The sequence below is a fragment of the Notamacropus eugenii genome, chromosome 1, assembly GCF_028372415.1.
Source record: "Notamacropus eugenii isolate mMacEug1 chromosome 1, mMacEug1.pri_v2, whole genome shotgun sequence".
Taxonomy (NCBI): Eukaryota; Metazoa; Chordata; class Mammalia; order Diprotodontia; family Macropodidae; genus Notamacropus; species Notamacropus eugenii.
The window spans coordinates 218,038,834-218,056,873 of record NC_092872.1 but is presented as its reverse complement, the minus strand read 5'-3'; the positions used below and the strand labels follow the sequence as shown (position 1 = coordinate 218,056,873).

Here is an 18,040-nt window from a genome sequence, read left to right as displayed (position 1 = left end):
AAATAGATTAACAGGAGCTTTCCAAAGAAAACAGACCTACAAATATTGCTATACTGCATGCTAGTCGTAAAAGAAATTCTGGATAGCTGCTTCCAATTTCCTAATCCAAAGCTCCAACTATCCCCATGAATAGACTTTATACTTCCTGTAGTGCACACCTGGTGTTTTGCCAGAACAAATATTTTAATGTAAAATTTAATAAATGGAACTAAAGGTATCATATCTAATTTAAAATTCCATACTGTGTAAACTATTGATATTAATGTAATTGAGTTTGTAAACAATCCATTTGTGGAAGCTAACCTTAGACACTGTATTGACCCAAAATATCTAGTGGGGCTCATCTGCAAAATGAAGCATCAATGCCTGGAATTCATTAAAAGTGTTACATGTTTAATTTCTCTGCCCTACAGCTCCATTGTCTCGTAAAAATTTTCCTTTGATGTCCCCCACTAAAAGAATTAAAGGAATATTGTAATTGAAATGTCATCAATAATTCACAAGACCCTCCTCCACCAGCAATACATCTGATGAAATATTAATCGAGCTCCACAGACTGACAGTCTGCAGAGGAGCACTTGCCTGTAATTTGAACCACGAGTCCTGATCTTGCTGTAGCTCAGACCTGCCAAGAAGGCAATTATCTGGATGGTCTTGCCCAATCCCATTTCGTCTCCCAGAATTCCTCCTGCCTGCTGGCAGTGCAATTCCCACAGCCACCTAACACCTGTCTGCTGGTACCTACAACAACATGCACCAACAAGAAAAAAGAAAATGGCAAATGTTTGATCATACTGATCATAACAGAAAGTACTCATGAATTAATCATTTGGCAAGATTCTAGTACCAGTTACAGAAACATGTTGGACGTGTTTTACATGAGTGCTGTATTTATAAGGTCATATATTATTGATGTACTTAGCCATAATATGTCACAAATTTGTTCTTTACAGAATACTAAAACATTTCTAATTAAACTGACAGACATGATAATTAGGAGCTACTTTCATTTTTTTTTCCTACTTGGTGAGCTGCCTGCTAAGAGACAAAGCTTCTTATATTACTGTCTAACCTCCAAATATTTTTTGCATATAGAAAGTTACATAAAAATAATAAATAAGGAAAACTATTTTATTTTCTATCAATCTAATAAAAGACCAAGATTGGCTATATTGAAAATGCTTATTTAGTATATATCCAACTAGAAATTCAGCTAAATGGAATTTTATTTTTCAGTAAGTAAAATTATGTGAGAATTATTTTTCACTATCACTAACAAAATTATGAGTATTAGGTATGGTTTCAACAAATGGAACATGGTGAATAATTATCAGGTGTAAATTTATTCTGATACTATTATCAGACTTAGAAGGGAACAGAGAAAATAATTTAAAGACCTACAACAATTTTAAATGAAAAGTAAAGACTGTGTGAAGCCAAGGCCTTGAAGATTAATTTGGTGAAAAACCATTTATACTTAAATATTTTACTAAGTGGATCACAGACTACAACAGTATCACAAATTCTGGCTCTTTTTTAGAATTGGTGACAGGTAATAGGAAAAAAAACACACCGTATGGTGAAAGGATGTACGGTGTAATTTTTTTCCCCCATAAATACTGAATAAAATAAAAGTTAGATACAAAGGAAGAAATTAAGAAAAAGTTTAAAGTGAAAAATCTAAAAATAAACCCATCAAAACAAAATGGTTAAGCTTTTCTAGACCACGTGGAAAAATAATTGAACACTTTCTTATAAAAGCAATTTCCTAGTTTCCAAAGTTTTTGGACACAACTACTGTTGTGTCTACCTAAAATCTGACACTAAACTTAAGTCTGAATTACAGTTTTAATTTCTGTCATTTTCCTGCTAAAGAGACCATGACCTTTATTTCCCCTTCTATTTTAGACACAAGTGTCAAAAGTCTGACAGTAACATTGTGAATGACTGTGACATAAGGAAAAGCCTTAATTAGAAAAGTTATTTCTCATTAAGTTTGATGGCAAAATTAAGTTATGTGGGGTGGCAAGAAATCTGATAATATTATATTTCACAATAAAAATAAAGATAAAATATGATACAGTTTAGAGAGAATATAGATAAAAATTCTCCTCAGAAAAGGAAAAACAAATTTCATTTAAAGTATCATAGGTTGTCTATAAGGCAAAAAAAAAAAAAGATCAAAATCATAACAATCTATATATACTTACCGATTTTTCTTTTTTTTTTCCAATTTTTCTTAAAATACATGTTAAAACTAAGGTACAATACACAAACATTGTATACCACCGTAACTCTGCCACTATGTAACCATGTAACCTCAGACATCACCTAACTTCCTTCAGCTTCAGCCTCATCGAAAGAGTGATGGAATTCATTAAACTAGTATCTGTTTCTACCTAACAAGAATTTTCTTTTTATTTTACTGGGAAAACTAAAGAAACTGAACTGACTTTGTTTCAACAAATGAAGGTTAAAAAAAGATTCAGCATTTACTGAGCAACCACACTGTGCCTTAATACACATCGCTATGTACAGGAAGGAATATCACAGGGATGACGTGGAGGAATTATTCTGCAGTTCTGAGGGCAGGAGTAAGCTTAGACTACATGAAAGTAATTTCAGTTAGACATTAATAGTGGTTCTGTGATTATAAATGTGAAACTTTTAACACCCCTTATACCATGGCAGACTGTAAAATGTACTTTTCTGGATATTTCAGAAACAGAGAAATAACAACCACTGAAGAACTTAAAAATGTTCATCACATCATAGATAATATTGCAAACACAGCAAAGGATTATTCTTATATTTGTCTTTGATTAGATAATTAATTTGTGAAAGTTGTGAATGGGTAGTAGACTCTACTATATAACAATAAGATTCAGAAATCTTTCACAAATTTCAATCACTGGAGGCCAACTATAGATTATTATCATAACATTTTCATGGTAACCTGGAACAGAGGATTTAATTTTGAAATAAGATATATATTTCTCTGCAGCTGGAAGAAGAGCTAGAAGATGCAAGTTTGACCTTTCAATGTTGAGTCACATCAATAAATGACTGCAGAGCAAACTTTCAGCACAAACCTTTAAAATTTAAATACATGGTTGAAATGGTTGACTATTCTACTAAGCTAACTACTGAAATACTTAGTGGAGGGATTATTCTACATTCCGAACTCCTTTCCCCTGTGTATTGCACTATGCTCTGCTAATTTAATTCCAATACAATAAAGTTGAACACAGTAAAAATACACTTACAGTTTAAAATTCAATTAGTCTGGCTAAAACTTAATTATACAAGAGAAATGAGAAATTTATCAACCTCATTAATCCCTTCCTATGCTAGACAGAAAAATATACAAGGTTTATTATATTTAAAATTCCATCTTTTCAGAAGTAGAACAGATTCAAGGACTATGCAATTAAACTAATTAGAAAATATTTATATTGACTACCATAGGAGTCACATTCTAATTTATTTATAAGTAAAATTTTGTTCCAATTAAGTATGAACCATGCTGTATTAAAAAAAATCTTGACATTTGAATCAAAATAACCATTACTTGATTCCTCTGATCATTTAGGACTTTATCACACAACTAGAAATACACTATTTTCCATCAGTCAGGCTACTATGATTTTTTTTTGATAGCAAATTTCTTGTCCTTTTAAGTTCTAATTTTATTAGTACTACTTATTTGTACTTTGCTTCTGTTTTTAAATTATATTGTTGAAGCTAAACCTCTTAATAAGCAAGCACATTAGGTGGGATGACTAGTACTGCCAACAAGTTATTTATTTTGTCTTTCCACAGGCGGCATATTTTTGAAGTCAATGAATAACACAATTAACTCTCAAAAGTAAAAAATTATTAGCTTTTTAATAAGTATTATATTTGCATTCAGATTTAAAATTCTAGTCCTACTTCTTTGTCTAACATCTTTAGTAGGTCTTTTTGTTGAATGAAGATATCCATACTCATTCATTTTCTCTTTTTTTCACGCTCCCACCCCAAAAGAATTACTCAGATTAAGAGGAAATAACAAAGATGATATGATTCCATATCTTTACGGTAAAGGGTGGAACTATATTAATGCATATTAACAGTGAGTAGGCATCTTGATGGAAGGACTGTCAGCTAAGTAAGTCTTCATAATGAATTAATTTTTAATTGTCTCAGAGTTTCTTCCTGGAAAAAACAACCTTTACTAGAGATAAATGTCCAGGAATTAAAGGTGCAAATGAGTACGAAAAAGCTACTTAATGCTTCAGCTTTCTATGCACTATTCAACTTTCTAGAAAGGCTGTCTACAGTAACTTGTTAAGAAAATCCCAGGGGTGATGATAGTGAAAATGTTCTTTAGTATTTACATTAATCATCTAAGAATCACAACTGTTAGATAATTAGGGTCAATACTCTATCTCACAGTCAGTGTCCTGTGTTCTTTGAAGCAAAATCAATCAAATTTTGGTCAATGAAATTTTAAGCAATTTCAGGAACCACCTTAATCGTAAATGTATCATCTCTCCTACTAGGAGAGTATTCAGATAAACATTGAGAACATCAAAGCGTAAGACTCATGATTTCACATGCAGAAAAATGTATTTTTTTTAAATTTTATTTTAATACTAAAGCTTTTCTTGAAAAGCTATGGCTACAAAGAAATTCAATTTAAGAAATTCAAGATTTAGTTCCTTGAAACTAAGTTACCAAAGAAAAAAATTTTTTCACTGCTGGCTGTTTCATACTGCCATTAGCCTATGAACCATTTCTGTGCAGATTTATCAGCGAACAAACAAGTCCAATAATCACTTCAATCAATTTGTTATCATCTAATTTTAATGAATAGTGTTTGGCATAAATTTAGATTTGCCTGTGTTTGTATTGGCAATAAACTGCTATAAGCGCATTTAGAGACCACAGGTAGCTATTACAGTATTCTTTAAATATTTATTCGCACATAATAATCTGATGGTACAATATAAAGAAAGAAGCATATAATACATACTTAAAAAGCTTTTTGAACAAAAAACCTGGCACTCGAAAACCTTCATCAAATTCAGCATCGCTTTCCTCAGATTCTTCTTCAGCCTTTCTACGCTGCTCTTTATCTTCCAATCTCTGCTTATTCCACCTCCTACCATGTAAAGAGAAAAAACATGTTTCAATGAGTGTGGTTCCTACAGAGAATCTAAAGCCAGATGCAACTGCATAATATCTATATCAAGAACTAAGAAGTAAGGCCTTAAAAGAAGGAGCTTCAAAATGTCCATCACTGGCCAAAAAGCACTGGATTCAGAGAAAAAAACAAAACAAAACCCTCTTTACACTCACTGATTTTCATCTCAAACCAATTCTTACCTGCAGTACTTTAAATAAGACCTCATCCCTTAGAGGAAAATAATTTCTCATTTCAAGGAATACCAAAAGAAAAAATTTCAGTAATAAATAAGATAAGATAAATAAGCTTAGCTAATTTTATTATAAAATATCAAGTGCTCCTACAAATAAAATGGCCATAAAAATCAATGTAACTATGCATTTCCAAAATACAGCCAACATGACATTATGGTGCAATGAAAGACTATGTTTACACTCTACCCCTGAAAGGCATTTTATTCACATTACAGAAATATACTATTTCTGTATATGGCCTGCACTATTAAAATGTAAGTATTATACTATTTTCTATATGAAGGAATTCTAGATAATATGGAATGTCCCTTTGCACTCTAAAACTCTAAACTTCTATATGGACAGCAATCAGTTCATCATCGTGCTTTAGATATTATTGTTCAGTTGCTAAATTCTGGAAAAATCACAAAAAACAGACGACATGCCAATAGAATAGATTAGGCCAAATGTCAGTTTTCACAAGGGAAAAAAGATTAAACCAAACAACATACATTTCAAAATGGGGTAAAAAGTAGCTTTTAATAACTACAAAGTAATAAGTTTATAAGCTAGCACTGGTAAAATTATAGAATGGATTTTTAAACACATTGGGAGCATTTAGAAAAGGATGTAGTTAGTGTTCGAACACAACATGGGTTAACTAACCGTTATTTCCTTTTTGATGACATAACCTTATGAGGTTAGTAGATCAGAGAACACCACAGTCACATTACACTACAACTTGAGCAAAATATTTGACAGTCACTCACATTAACTTTGTGCATAAATCAGTAGAGCTAGATGATAGCACAGTTGGATAAATTAGCAACTGAACAATAATACCTAAAGCATGATATTGACATGATTGTTGTCCATATAGAAGTCTAGAATTTGAGAGTGGAAAGGGACATTCCAGCTTATCTAGAATTCTTTCATTTTAGAGATAAGGAAAGAGATGCCAACTAAGCTAACTGCTTCGTCCAAGATGATCAGCTAGTACATGCCAAAGCCAGGTCTGTAATTAAGCCAACGTACATCACAACACCTAGAACTGATACTAAAACTTATTTATTAAGTGCAGAGTAAAAGGAAACATGAAGCTTATGCAAAACATTATGCTCACCCTCATGGAACTTATGGTCTACACCCAATCTTTATATAACCACAATAAACGATATTACATGATAACTGCGTTAAAAAGGTATAAAATAAAATGTTACAAGATATCTGAGAAAGAAGGTTATTATCAAACAAGAAATCAAAGAATGCTTGATGGCAATAACAATTTCAATTAGACTTTAGTATAGGGTATATTTGGGGAGAAGAAAATAGTCCAATTTGGACTAAAATATAGAGGAAAAAGGCAAAAAACATAGGATAATTCTGTAAAGGTAGAATGACACCAGACTATGGAGAGATCTGAATGCCAGAAAAAGGAAAATAACTTTTACTTGGTAAGCAAAAGGGAACCATTAGTTTGTGGGTTGTTCTTTACGGAAATGAAATGACCGTATCTATTTATAAGAAAAATTATTCTTGCAATACTATGAAGACTGAAGAGTTCTGAAAAGAGACCAGAGAACTGTTAAGGAAGTTATTGCAGTAGTTCAAATGAGTGGCAATGACAGACTGTACCAAAGTGGTGATAATGGAAATATAAAGGATGGGATGGATATAAGAAGGTAAAATATATAGGATATAACTAACTAGATATGAGAAGTGAAGATCCCATTTAATTCTAAGATTCCACAATTTAACAAATGTAGAAAGAAAGAAAGAAATGCAATGCTAACATTTTTATTACAATAACTTTTCTAAATGGCTTTCCACCTTTAACATTAAAATGCTGAAAAAAATGCAATTTTTAAACGTCTTCAAAATGTACTATTCTTTATTACAATAGTGGTCCTACAGATACCTTCACTTTTGAAAAACCATTAAGGTAGTTTCTTAAATTTCAAGATAAGAACATCAAAGAAAGATCAGAATGAAAAGTAACAAAAGAAAAACTGACTCTATACCATTATGCTAAGATCTTACAAATTTAGAATAAGTCATTAGGTATTTTCCAATAAAATTGATAACACCTACTAGATTTTGTTAAAGAAAGTATATTTCCTTGGAGTTATCTGTTAACTCATTGTGTTAACTCTTTTAATGTGATAAATTTCCATATCACATTGGATTTGCAGTTTTGGTTTCTGTTCCTCTTCCCTCCTCACCTCTTAAATTGTGGGAGAATTCTATAACCTTGTGCATAGAACACATAAAATTTTATTATAAAAATTATTAATAAAATAAAAATTATAAAAATAATTTTATTTCCATGTTTACTACTTCTTAAAGAGAGATTAAAAGAAATATATATATATATATATATATATATATAAAAATTTTTTTTTTTAACTGGCTAAATGTGAGACCAAGAAGGGCTGGCCACCGCACTCGAAAAGGAGGCAAAATCTGGCCCAAGTACACAGTCCCAATTCAGGAAGTAAAGCTAGAAAAAACAAGTAATTCAAAGAAAACATCATGTTGGTGTGAAAAATTATTGCAAATCTAGTGATTTTCCCTCTATCCACCCCCCTCCCCAAAGAAGAAGTAGAAAGTTGTAATCCTTATCCTTACATAAGAGATGGGTTCTCTGAATCCTATAACAGATCAAACAGAAACCAAAAGGCAAAAGATAAAGGCTTACAAGTAAGAATAACTTATACTGTAAAAGATGAAGACAATCCTTAACAGGGGGAGGGGGAGAGAGAATATACATTTAATGAAATAGAGGACTTTTAAGCATTTCTGGTGAAAAAGTGAGAGCTGAGTAGCAACTGTGAAATACAAACTCAAGATCAATCAATTAATCAATAAACATTTATGAGGTGACTACTGTGTCCCAGGTACTGTACTGAGTAACAAGAGATAAATTTATTTGAACAATTGGAATGAGTTTATGTAATGTGGATAATGTAATAGGGAGAAGAAACAAGCACCCCTTCAGAACCTTAATGTCATCAAAGGGTACCGAGGGAGTTAAGCAACAAAAACAAATGAGCTGAAAGTAGACTAGTTCTGTTTGAAGAGTTTGAGAAGAGTAAAAGAAAGTACACATCAGAGTAGAAGGAAGAAGGGGCAGAAACCTGATATTTCTCAATATTAGGTTGTGTGAAAAGAAAAACATATAAACAGAGGAAATGCTAAAGAGTAGGCATCAGATGAACTTTACTCTTATCTGAAATGGACAAGAGGACTGAACAGTTTGGTACAGAAATAAATCAAACTCAACAGGAAAACAAGCAGGGATAGGAAACATCATATAATATTGGGAGTGAAGAGTTACAAGCAAAACAACTTCCTGACCTAAAGAATTGAAGGGAAAACTAAAATCTAAGGAAGGTGCTTAGACTGTCTCTTGTGTGTTCATCCTTTGTTGCTGAAGACGACCATGACATCAGAGAAATGATGACATGAATTGCACTTGACTTTGTTTTGAGTTAGGGAGGGCTGTGCAGGTCACCAGCCTCACTTCTCCTCCAGAACCATCTGAATCCAGTGGACCAGATAGTCAGTGATTGGAATGACTGGAGATGACCCAGGATGAGGCAACTGGGGTTAAGTGACTTGCCCAAGGTCACACAGCTAGTGAGTGTCAAGTATCTGAGGTGAGATTTGAACTCAGGTCCTCCTGACTCCTGCACTGGTGCTCTATCCACTGCATCACCTAGCTGCCCCTAGACTGTCTCTTAGACATCCAAGGAGTATCCAAACAAACTGTAGTACATAAATTCAATGTTGTAAGATATGACAAAAGATAATTTCATTGTATGAACTGATGCAAAATGAGCAGAATAGAAGAATTTATACAAGTATGGTAACAATGAAACATTTCCAAAGGATATATGATAAAGTCCACCTCCTGACAGAGAAGTGATGGATAAAAGATGCAGGAAAATATATTTTTTGTACATGATGGCTCAATTTGTTTTGCTTGACTGAGCTTATTTGTTGCAAAGTCTTTTGGCTTTTTTCCTCCTCCCTTTCTTTTTTCCTCTTCTTTCTCTTGGTTTCTAACGGCTGGAGGTTGAGGAGAATAGGGCTGAGCAATAATGATGTCAAAAAATAAAAGGGCCCTTGTAATCTTTTTAAAAATTTACAGCTGGGAAGACTTATATGAATGGATGGAAACTGAAGTGAATAGAACCAGGAGAACATTATACACTAATGACAATACTATAAGGGTCATTAACTGTGAAAGACTTCACTACTCTGATCAAGATAACAATGCAAGACAATTCAAAAGAATCCATGATGAAAAATACTATCTACTTCCAGAGATAGAACTAATTAACTCTGAGTGAGACTGAAACATTCTTTTTTTACTTTATTTTTCTTGATTTTGTGTTTTTTCTTTTGCAACATAGCTAATATGGCAATATATTTTGCATGACTTCATATGTATAATCAATATTGAATTGTTTGCCTTCTCAATGGGTGGGAGAAAGATGTAAGAGAGCATTTGGAACTCAAAATTTCAAAAATGAATGTAAAAAAATTTTGTATATGTACTTGGGAAATATTTAATGAAATAAAAACATTTTTTAAAAACACAGAAGAGTCTAGAAAGAAATTCAGAAGGAAGTACAGATAACCAGGATAATTTTGAAAACAACACATCGAAGTTAACGTAGACTGGAAAATAGGTGAAAAAAACTTTTAAACTAATGTAATGAAATATTATTGTACCACAAGAAACAGTGACTATGAGTTCAGAGAAACATGAGTAGACGTATATGAACTGATGCAGTCAGAAAAGCAGAACCAAGAGGCCACAATGACCATAAAAACATCTTTAGATGACCTTATGATTCAAATTAATGTCATGACTAATACTGATTACAGAGGACTAACAAAATTGTCTTTTCTCAGTAGAAAGTTGAAAGATGATGTATAAGAATGTTACATACTGTGTCAGACAAGGTCAACTGTCTGTTTTGCCTGTTTTTTGCTACAATGGACAACTCTATTTGAGGGAAAAGTGACAGTGATTTATAGAGGAAAAACATTAACAAACATTAAAAACAAAGATTCATCATGGTCATGTCCTCCAAGTGTTTTCTGTGCCTCATATCTTGGCAGCTGAGCAACAAGGCCTGACATACAAGACTGCCCTGGGGAAAATACACACAACAGAGGGAGAACACATCTAAACATACAAAGTGTAAGACAGTGAGGAACCACCTGAATCCCAAAGCCACAATATCTTGTAACTATAAAGTCACACCTGTCCTTTACACTTCCTCACAAAGTATCAGCCTCTGCATAAGCAGTATTCAAAAGAAACAGTCAAACAATAAAGTTTGACAAACTCCTCTGAACTACTGACCCATGGCTCAGCTACCATACTTTTCTTGTTAGGCTAATAAGACTGTAGTAAGGGACCTTATATTTATTTATATCCTTCAGAGTTATCATCTAGTACATAGTTCAAAAAAATTTGCTAGTTAGTTTTAATTTTTTCTCCTTAACTCCCATGTGATTCCTAGAAACTTTATTTCAGACAGCCTAGGCCCCTTAATACAAGAGTCTTAGGAATAGTAATATTTGTAGCCCAGTGTCCTCCACCATCATCCAGAAAACCAACTGTCAAGCGCAGCCTGGCAACAAAGTGCTCCTGCAAGTGCTACAGTCATATCTACTGAAAACTCAGAAAAGAAAAATCTTATCACCAAAATTCTCAGCACACGGAAACGTCTCAACCTCAGAAACTGATATGATTTTATCAAAGGAAATAAGACACTGTACTGCCACTGTACTCCAAGGACCACAGGGGCTTTGCATCCAACTTGCAGCTAAAGCCTTCCATGAGTTGGCTCTATCGTTTCAATGTGAACTGCTTGAGAGCTGGGGCTTACATCTCAGCATTTAGCATGGAGCCTTGAACACAGTAAGCACTTAATAAATGCTCTATTCATTCATTACTTCATTCATAAAACAGCATTCCATAAATTATGAATTATACCAAAATATCACTATGCCAGAAAAGATTCCTCTCTGAGTAATGCAAACTAGATCATTATCTTAATTTTAAAATTTTACAATAACAAATTTCTACATATATAAAACCACTGTAGAATTATGCATAACTGTATAAGCATCTTTATATTGGAGGAAACAGGATTAGGGTGGTTCAATAAGTTGCCTACATGCACAGAGGGAGCATACCAAAGCCAGGATCAGAATCCAGATTGTCTAGTGGCCAAAAAAGTGGAAATGGCATTAGGAAATGTCTCAATTAAGTTACTTTATCCAAGAAACAACAGGGCAGTTAATATAATGAATCAGTAACTTAAGCAGGCTCAGATACATTTTGTTTAAATTAAAAGGGAAAAAACCCTTTAAAAAAAATCTTTCCACCCCCATGTTAAATAAAAGAAAAAAATCACATAATAGTCACAGCTGCAACCAAATAAAATGAAGCAGGCATGTTGTTCACTGGCAGCTTTTCTAACTACACAGACTACTTTCATATTCAGCCCACCCTCCAAATCTATTGGCATCCTTCTACAAGGAAACTTAGCAATGAAATTAAAATACTGATCAAGACAAAAAATTTGATATGAACAGAGAGCACATTCCTTAGTTTCCCAAAGATACTAGGCCCCTGACTAGTTTTGCAAAAACAGTTCATCACAAACAAGTAACTAACCAAGGGACAAAATACTAACACCAAAGAAATCAACATATGGCAAAAACAGTTTAACTGCACAAGTAGTTTCTTGCAATTGTACAGTGGTGAGGCATTTTGTCAGTGCAGAGTTAAAGGGGCTGGAGCAAAAGCTAAGGGCTTCATTTTGCAGCCATTTTTCCACTGTTTGGTACATGCTCAGTTACATAAGCATAACAAGAGGGGGGAAGAAAGAAACAAAGAAGGCAAGGAAATATAACAGCAGTGGTCCCAGCTCTAATGCACAAACATTTTCAAACAGCACTTATAAAATGTACACTGACAGTTTGGTAATCTATTTCACTTCTAGTATACCTTTTGCTATGTTCTATCCTGCCTTTTGGTTCAAAAACAAAAACAAAAAAAACCCTGTACAAGCTTTATACCATTTTACATTAAGGATGTCATGCAAAAGAAAAGTTTGATTAGGGCTTTTTTTTTTTTAAAGAGAAAGTTAATTTTTAAAAAGTGCTACTGGTCTAGACGTCATAATCTTGCTGGAGCAAGATATGTGGAAAGCGGACAATCTGTTTTCCAATTAGGTAGCCTTCTTGGCTAGAATCCTCTTCCCTCTGTTTTTGACCGACCTTAGGAAATATGCCCTTAATAGTATCACTGCATCAGAGGACAAGCAATTTAGACATTTTTTCCCACAATTCCAAATAGTTTTGCAAAATAGTTATGCTGCTCACAGCCCCACTAACAAATACTAAGACTCAACTGAAGTCCTACCTTCAACAATAATTGTGTTGTACAGATAACTTTTCTCAAAGACTATTCTAGTCCAGACCAAGTTCTGACAGGTTCAACCAAGTCAGAAAGGCTTCTCATATCATAATGACCTCTCTTAGCTAAATGTAAAAAGGCATTATTAGAACGCCAGCTATAAGTCACACTGCCTTGGACCTACTTTGTAGAGACTAGTTAGTGCAAATAATGAATCCCCAGAAGTAGTCATCTTATTCAATTTTGCACTAGAAGTATCTACCTTTTTCTGTTATTTTCTTCAAGACACTAGGAAGGATATCTAGCTGCTGCATCCTCATCAGCACAATATACATATATCCACATGCAACAGCAGACAAGTGTAGAAAATCCTCAAATGGCTCCAACATATCACATTAACTGAGTTTTGGCTAGCATTAAATGGGACTAGGGACATTTTATAATGCACACTACACTGAACTTTGCGATCTACCAGCTTGCATTAACTGTGACCTGCTGATTTGTCTTGTCTGAAGAGATTGTAAGCCTCTCAAGGGCAAGAATTGTTTCATGCTTACACACGCTAGGTGATTAATTTTTTTTTATCATTGGTTTATTGCTAAAGAGGGTTAAAAGAATACACACATTGACCTCTAAAGCAGTGAAGTACAATTTTTAAAAGAACTTTTGCATCAAAAATTACAGAAGCACAAAATGTCGGAGCTGGATGGGGCCCAACTGGCTATGTAGTAGTACACCTCATACTTGGGTAGAATCTCTACTGTGATATACTCATAGGGCCAAGATTCTCAGGAAGAAGTAGTCAGGTCCTGAGGTCCTACCAAGACAAACCTTCTGGGTTTGAAGCTTTTCCTGACGTCATGCCTCAACATGCCTTACTTTCCATCTACTGCTCTTGGCTCTGTTCTCTGGAGTCAAATCCCCTAACACATGAAAATGCCTGCCACGTCCCTCTGCGTCTTTTATTTTTCAGAATCTACAAGCAGGTCCTTCAGCCAATCCTCACACAGCAAGGACTCAAGGCCCTTCACCATGCCACTTGTCTTCCTATGGATTCTCTCCTATCTATCAACACCCATCCTTGGCGGAGGCACCAGAACCAAACACAAAGCTCCAGATATGATTTGGCCAGTGGAGAGGAACTCTTAGCTCCTTATTCCTGGAAGTTCTCTGAAGAACAAAGAGGAAGAGGAAGGAAACATTCCTGACTCTCAAAGTAGCCCCAGACTAATTAGGTTTTTGGATGCCATATTACACTGATGATGCATATGGAGTTTGTAGTCTGTTAAAATGCCCAAACTTTTTTTCAAACTATGAACTATGCCTTACTCATGAGGTTCTTATGAAGCTGATTTTTAAAATGTAAGCATAAGATTTTGTGTTTATCCCTGCTGAATGTTATCTAATTAGTTTCAGCCCAGCACATTAACCTGTCAAGATCTTTTGGGCTCCTGTCATCCAGCGAATTAACTATTCCTCCTAGCCTCATCTGTGCTAATATTGGACTTCTTTAAAGTTCACTTGACTCCTAAGTCTCACCACTCCTCCAGTTCTGGACTGATTTCACTTAGCTGTATTATCACAGAATCAATTTCTCTTCCTCCTTCTCACAAGAATAGGATGGGATACATTATCAACCAGTTTACTAAAATTCAGGTAAACTATTTCTACAGTATTCCGCTAATCTACTGGTCTAATTGTTGTTGTCCAATCATGTCTGACTCTTCGTGACCCCATGGATGCCAATACTGGCCATGGAGTTTTCTTGGCAAAGATACTGGAATGATTTGCCACTTCCCTCTACGGTGGATTAAGGCAAACAAGGGTTAAATGACCTGCCCACGGTCATACAGTTAATATCTGAGACTGGATTTGAACACAGGTCTTCCTAACTCCAGATTCAGCACTTAACAGCCCCGTCCAAGGTAAGGTAATAATGTTAAGTCTGATATAACCTGTTCTTTTAGTAATTTTTATAAGGTATTTAGACACCAAAGAAGACATTTCCATATACAATATGGAAAATTAAAAAAGGATTGAACATAAAACTGCACATATTCATTACATAAAGTTTCTTTTCTTATTAAATTCAACATTATCCATTACTTGTTTTTTTCCTCCTCTTACCCCTCCCTCCCCATTTTACACAACTTGTTTTTGATTAATCCATTCTGGTTCTTTATAATCACTATCTCCTCTTCTAAATGTTAACTAACCAACTCTTCAATGACCCATGACAGACTTTTGCCAGCACTCACAGTCATACTACTATCCTAAAATGCTCAGACTGTTTTCTTCCCTGTTTTGAAAATCAGGACGGTGTCGTCTCCTGGCCCAGAGAGTCATCATATGCAATAAAGAATTTTTCAAGTAGGAAAAAAAACCCAGCCAATCAATGGATAAAAAAAAAATCTGACAATATATACAAGGTTCCACCTCTGTATACTCATCTCCTACCTCTGAATAGGAGTGGGAGGAAGTGTCTTCTCATATTTTCTATGCCTTTTCTTTGGAGTAAGCTCAGTCTTTATAATTTGGCAACATTCATTTTCAATTTATATTACTTTTCAAGTTTAGAAGAAAATAATTCTACTTTTTCATACTAGCATTTAAAACCAAAGATGCATAGGAACAATAAAGCTCAGCAGCTTTTAATTCATAAAGTGAATGGCAAACTGGACAATTATTTATATAAGAAACCAATGTCTAATCTTATCCTATATATGATAAAAGCTAAAGAATAAGTAATCAAATTTTAGTCTCCCCAGGAAAGATAGCTCCTTCTATTGTGTGTATATACGTAAAAGCAATAGCAATAATTGTTAATTACCCCCACAACTACTGGTAATATATTAACATGTAGGTTTGTTTTATCACTTAAAAGAAAAAAAAGGAACCATAATCTAGCTTAAAGAAAATTCACCTTATTTGAGAACAAGAGATCATTAAAATGAAAAGGTCATACATAGCTAATGGTTATTTCATTATTCCTACCTGTAACATTAACATTCTGACATTTACTTGATAAATAGCTATTTTTCCAAATATTTGATCACATGAATTTAACATGATTTTCATAAAAACACGTTTCAAGCACCTTAAAGATCATAGGATCATAGGTTTAGACATGAAAAGAACTTTGGAGTCCATCTAATCCAATTCCCTCATCATACAGAAGAGGAAAGTGAGACCAAAAGAGGTAAAATGATTTATATTTATCCATTTTTAGATAAGTTATTATGTCTTACTCAGGAGAGATGCTTTATACCCACAAATTAAACACTACTCAAGTGAGATAATATTTATACAGCCCTCAGCACAGTGTCTAGCTCATGGGAGATAATAAATGTTTGTTCCATCTCCCTCCTCCACCCTTTTCGGAAAAATTTCAAAGGTTTTAAATGAAAATTTTTTAAAAAAATGATTGGCAAGAAGTCTTCAAATATATGACAGGAAAAAAGATTAATGGGTCAGAATTCATCAACAAATTAGCTCCCTCAAGAATATCTGAAGAAGATAGTGAAGATTTTAATTGACATTATTTTGTTTTTTCAAATAAATTTTTATTTATCTTTTTTAACATAGCCAAATTTCCAGCTGTGCCTTTCCCTCATCTCAGAGAAATGTCCTACATTACAAAGAATTTTTTTATGAGGAAAAAAAATCGGTCAAATAATTATTAAGTAGCAAAGCTAAGTTCTCTGAATCCAATCCAGTGCTTTTGTCACTAAACCAGTTACTTATTGACTAAACCAGTCAAAACTATTTGGAATTCTTCAAGTAAGAATGACATGATTTTGATCAGTGCCAAGTGTGGGAATCTGTCAAATTTTAAGTTTTATACTCAATAAATAGTTCTTACCAAATATTAATTTTAAAGTATTTTTCAAATTCTAAAAATTCCAAACCACCCACCCACTTTCTCACTGCTTAAAAGGTAACTACCTCTTTTAATTGCCAAAGCATATCATCTTTGTAAAATACAGTACTTTGAAAATCTCAAATCAGATTTGGTCATCTTCAAATATCTGTTTGCAATTTAACCTTCACTAGAAATGTAAACATTTTCAGAAAAACAGTTAGTTTTAGGATCTTCTTCCCTACCTCCATCAGAATCTTGGGCTTCACCCTTGGGAATCTCAAGTTCTTAATAGGCAAGCCTTCACTTTGTGTTGCTTAGTACCAGTCCTCCGTGCCTCTTCCCAACCATCTCTACACTATCCCACTTTCCAGTTTCCCTTTATGTAGTGTGTTCCCCTATTAGAATGCAAGTTCTTTGAAGGCAGACACTACCTGCCTTGCTTACATTTGTATCCCCAATTCTTAGCAAAGTGTCTGGCACATAAAGCATTTATTAAGGGCTTACTATCTATGCACTCACTAAGAAGATACTTAATACAAGATTAATCAATGCATACAATAATTTATAACAAGCTACAGAAAAATCATCTACTTTATTATATATCAACCAAAGTGCAAACATATTATCAATATACTTAAATAATAAATCAATAAAAATGAACATATAGTCTTCAAAGAGTCAATCAGTTCATATAGCAAGCTATTTGATAATCTTACTACTACATAGCTTTACTTTTATGTTGTCAAGGATCACTGACTCAAGAGCAGTTTAAATCTGCATTGGTTATGAAAAAAGCTATACATCATGCAGCTAAATCATTCTTAATCTAGTATTCCATTTAGATAGCAAGCTAATTTTCCACTTATTGCAATGCCCAAGAAAGAAACCCTACAACAAGAAGCACAGTAATGAGCACAATTTGATTTTTAAAAAATATATTCAGGCACCAAGCTGGGTATTTAATATAGTCTGAATTTCTGTAGTATAATATGTTTTCTATTTCAGACAGCTAAGAATCCCTTAAAGATTATTCTAATTTACTAAATTGAGATACTCAATGTTTTATTTTTCTTATCTGCCTTTTTATGGTCTATCTGGGTGGGTTTAATTGGTACATACTAGCAGATGAAATACACATAGATAGTAGCATAGACCTTACACAGTAAATTAAGACTGATGCAGACAATTATGCACTTGAGCTTAGAATGAAAGGTGTGTTCATAGAGCGAACCAGAATCAGTCTTCATTTGTGTCTTAGCTTTGTCATTTAAAAGAACAGTCAACCTGCTCTCTAAGAAAATATCCTTATGGGAATATGAATCCTTTTT

The 18,040-nt window shown here is 33.7% G+C and overlaps 1 protein-coding gene across 3 annotated transcripts in view; it reads right to left on the bottom strand.

Moving 5' to 3' along the window:
* Positions 1-18,040, bottom strand: part of ERCC6 (ERCC excision repair 6, chromatin remodeling factor) — a 102,711-nt gene that overhangs the window by 43,330 nt on the left and 41,341 nt on the right. For all 3 annotated transcript variants that reach the window (XM_072627450.1, XM_072627455.1, XM_072627462.1), the window contains 2 exons: positions 5,018-5,146; positions 583-741 (listed from right to left, as the gene is read on the bottom strand). In XM_072627450.1, the coding sequence (XP_072483551.1) occupies positions 583-741; positions 5,018-5,146 (288 nt within the window). The remainder of the gene's footprint in view (positions 1-582; positions 742-5,017; positions 5,147-18,040) is intronic.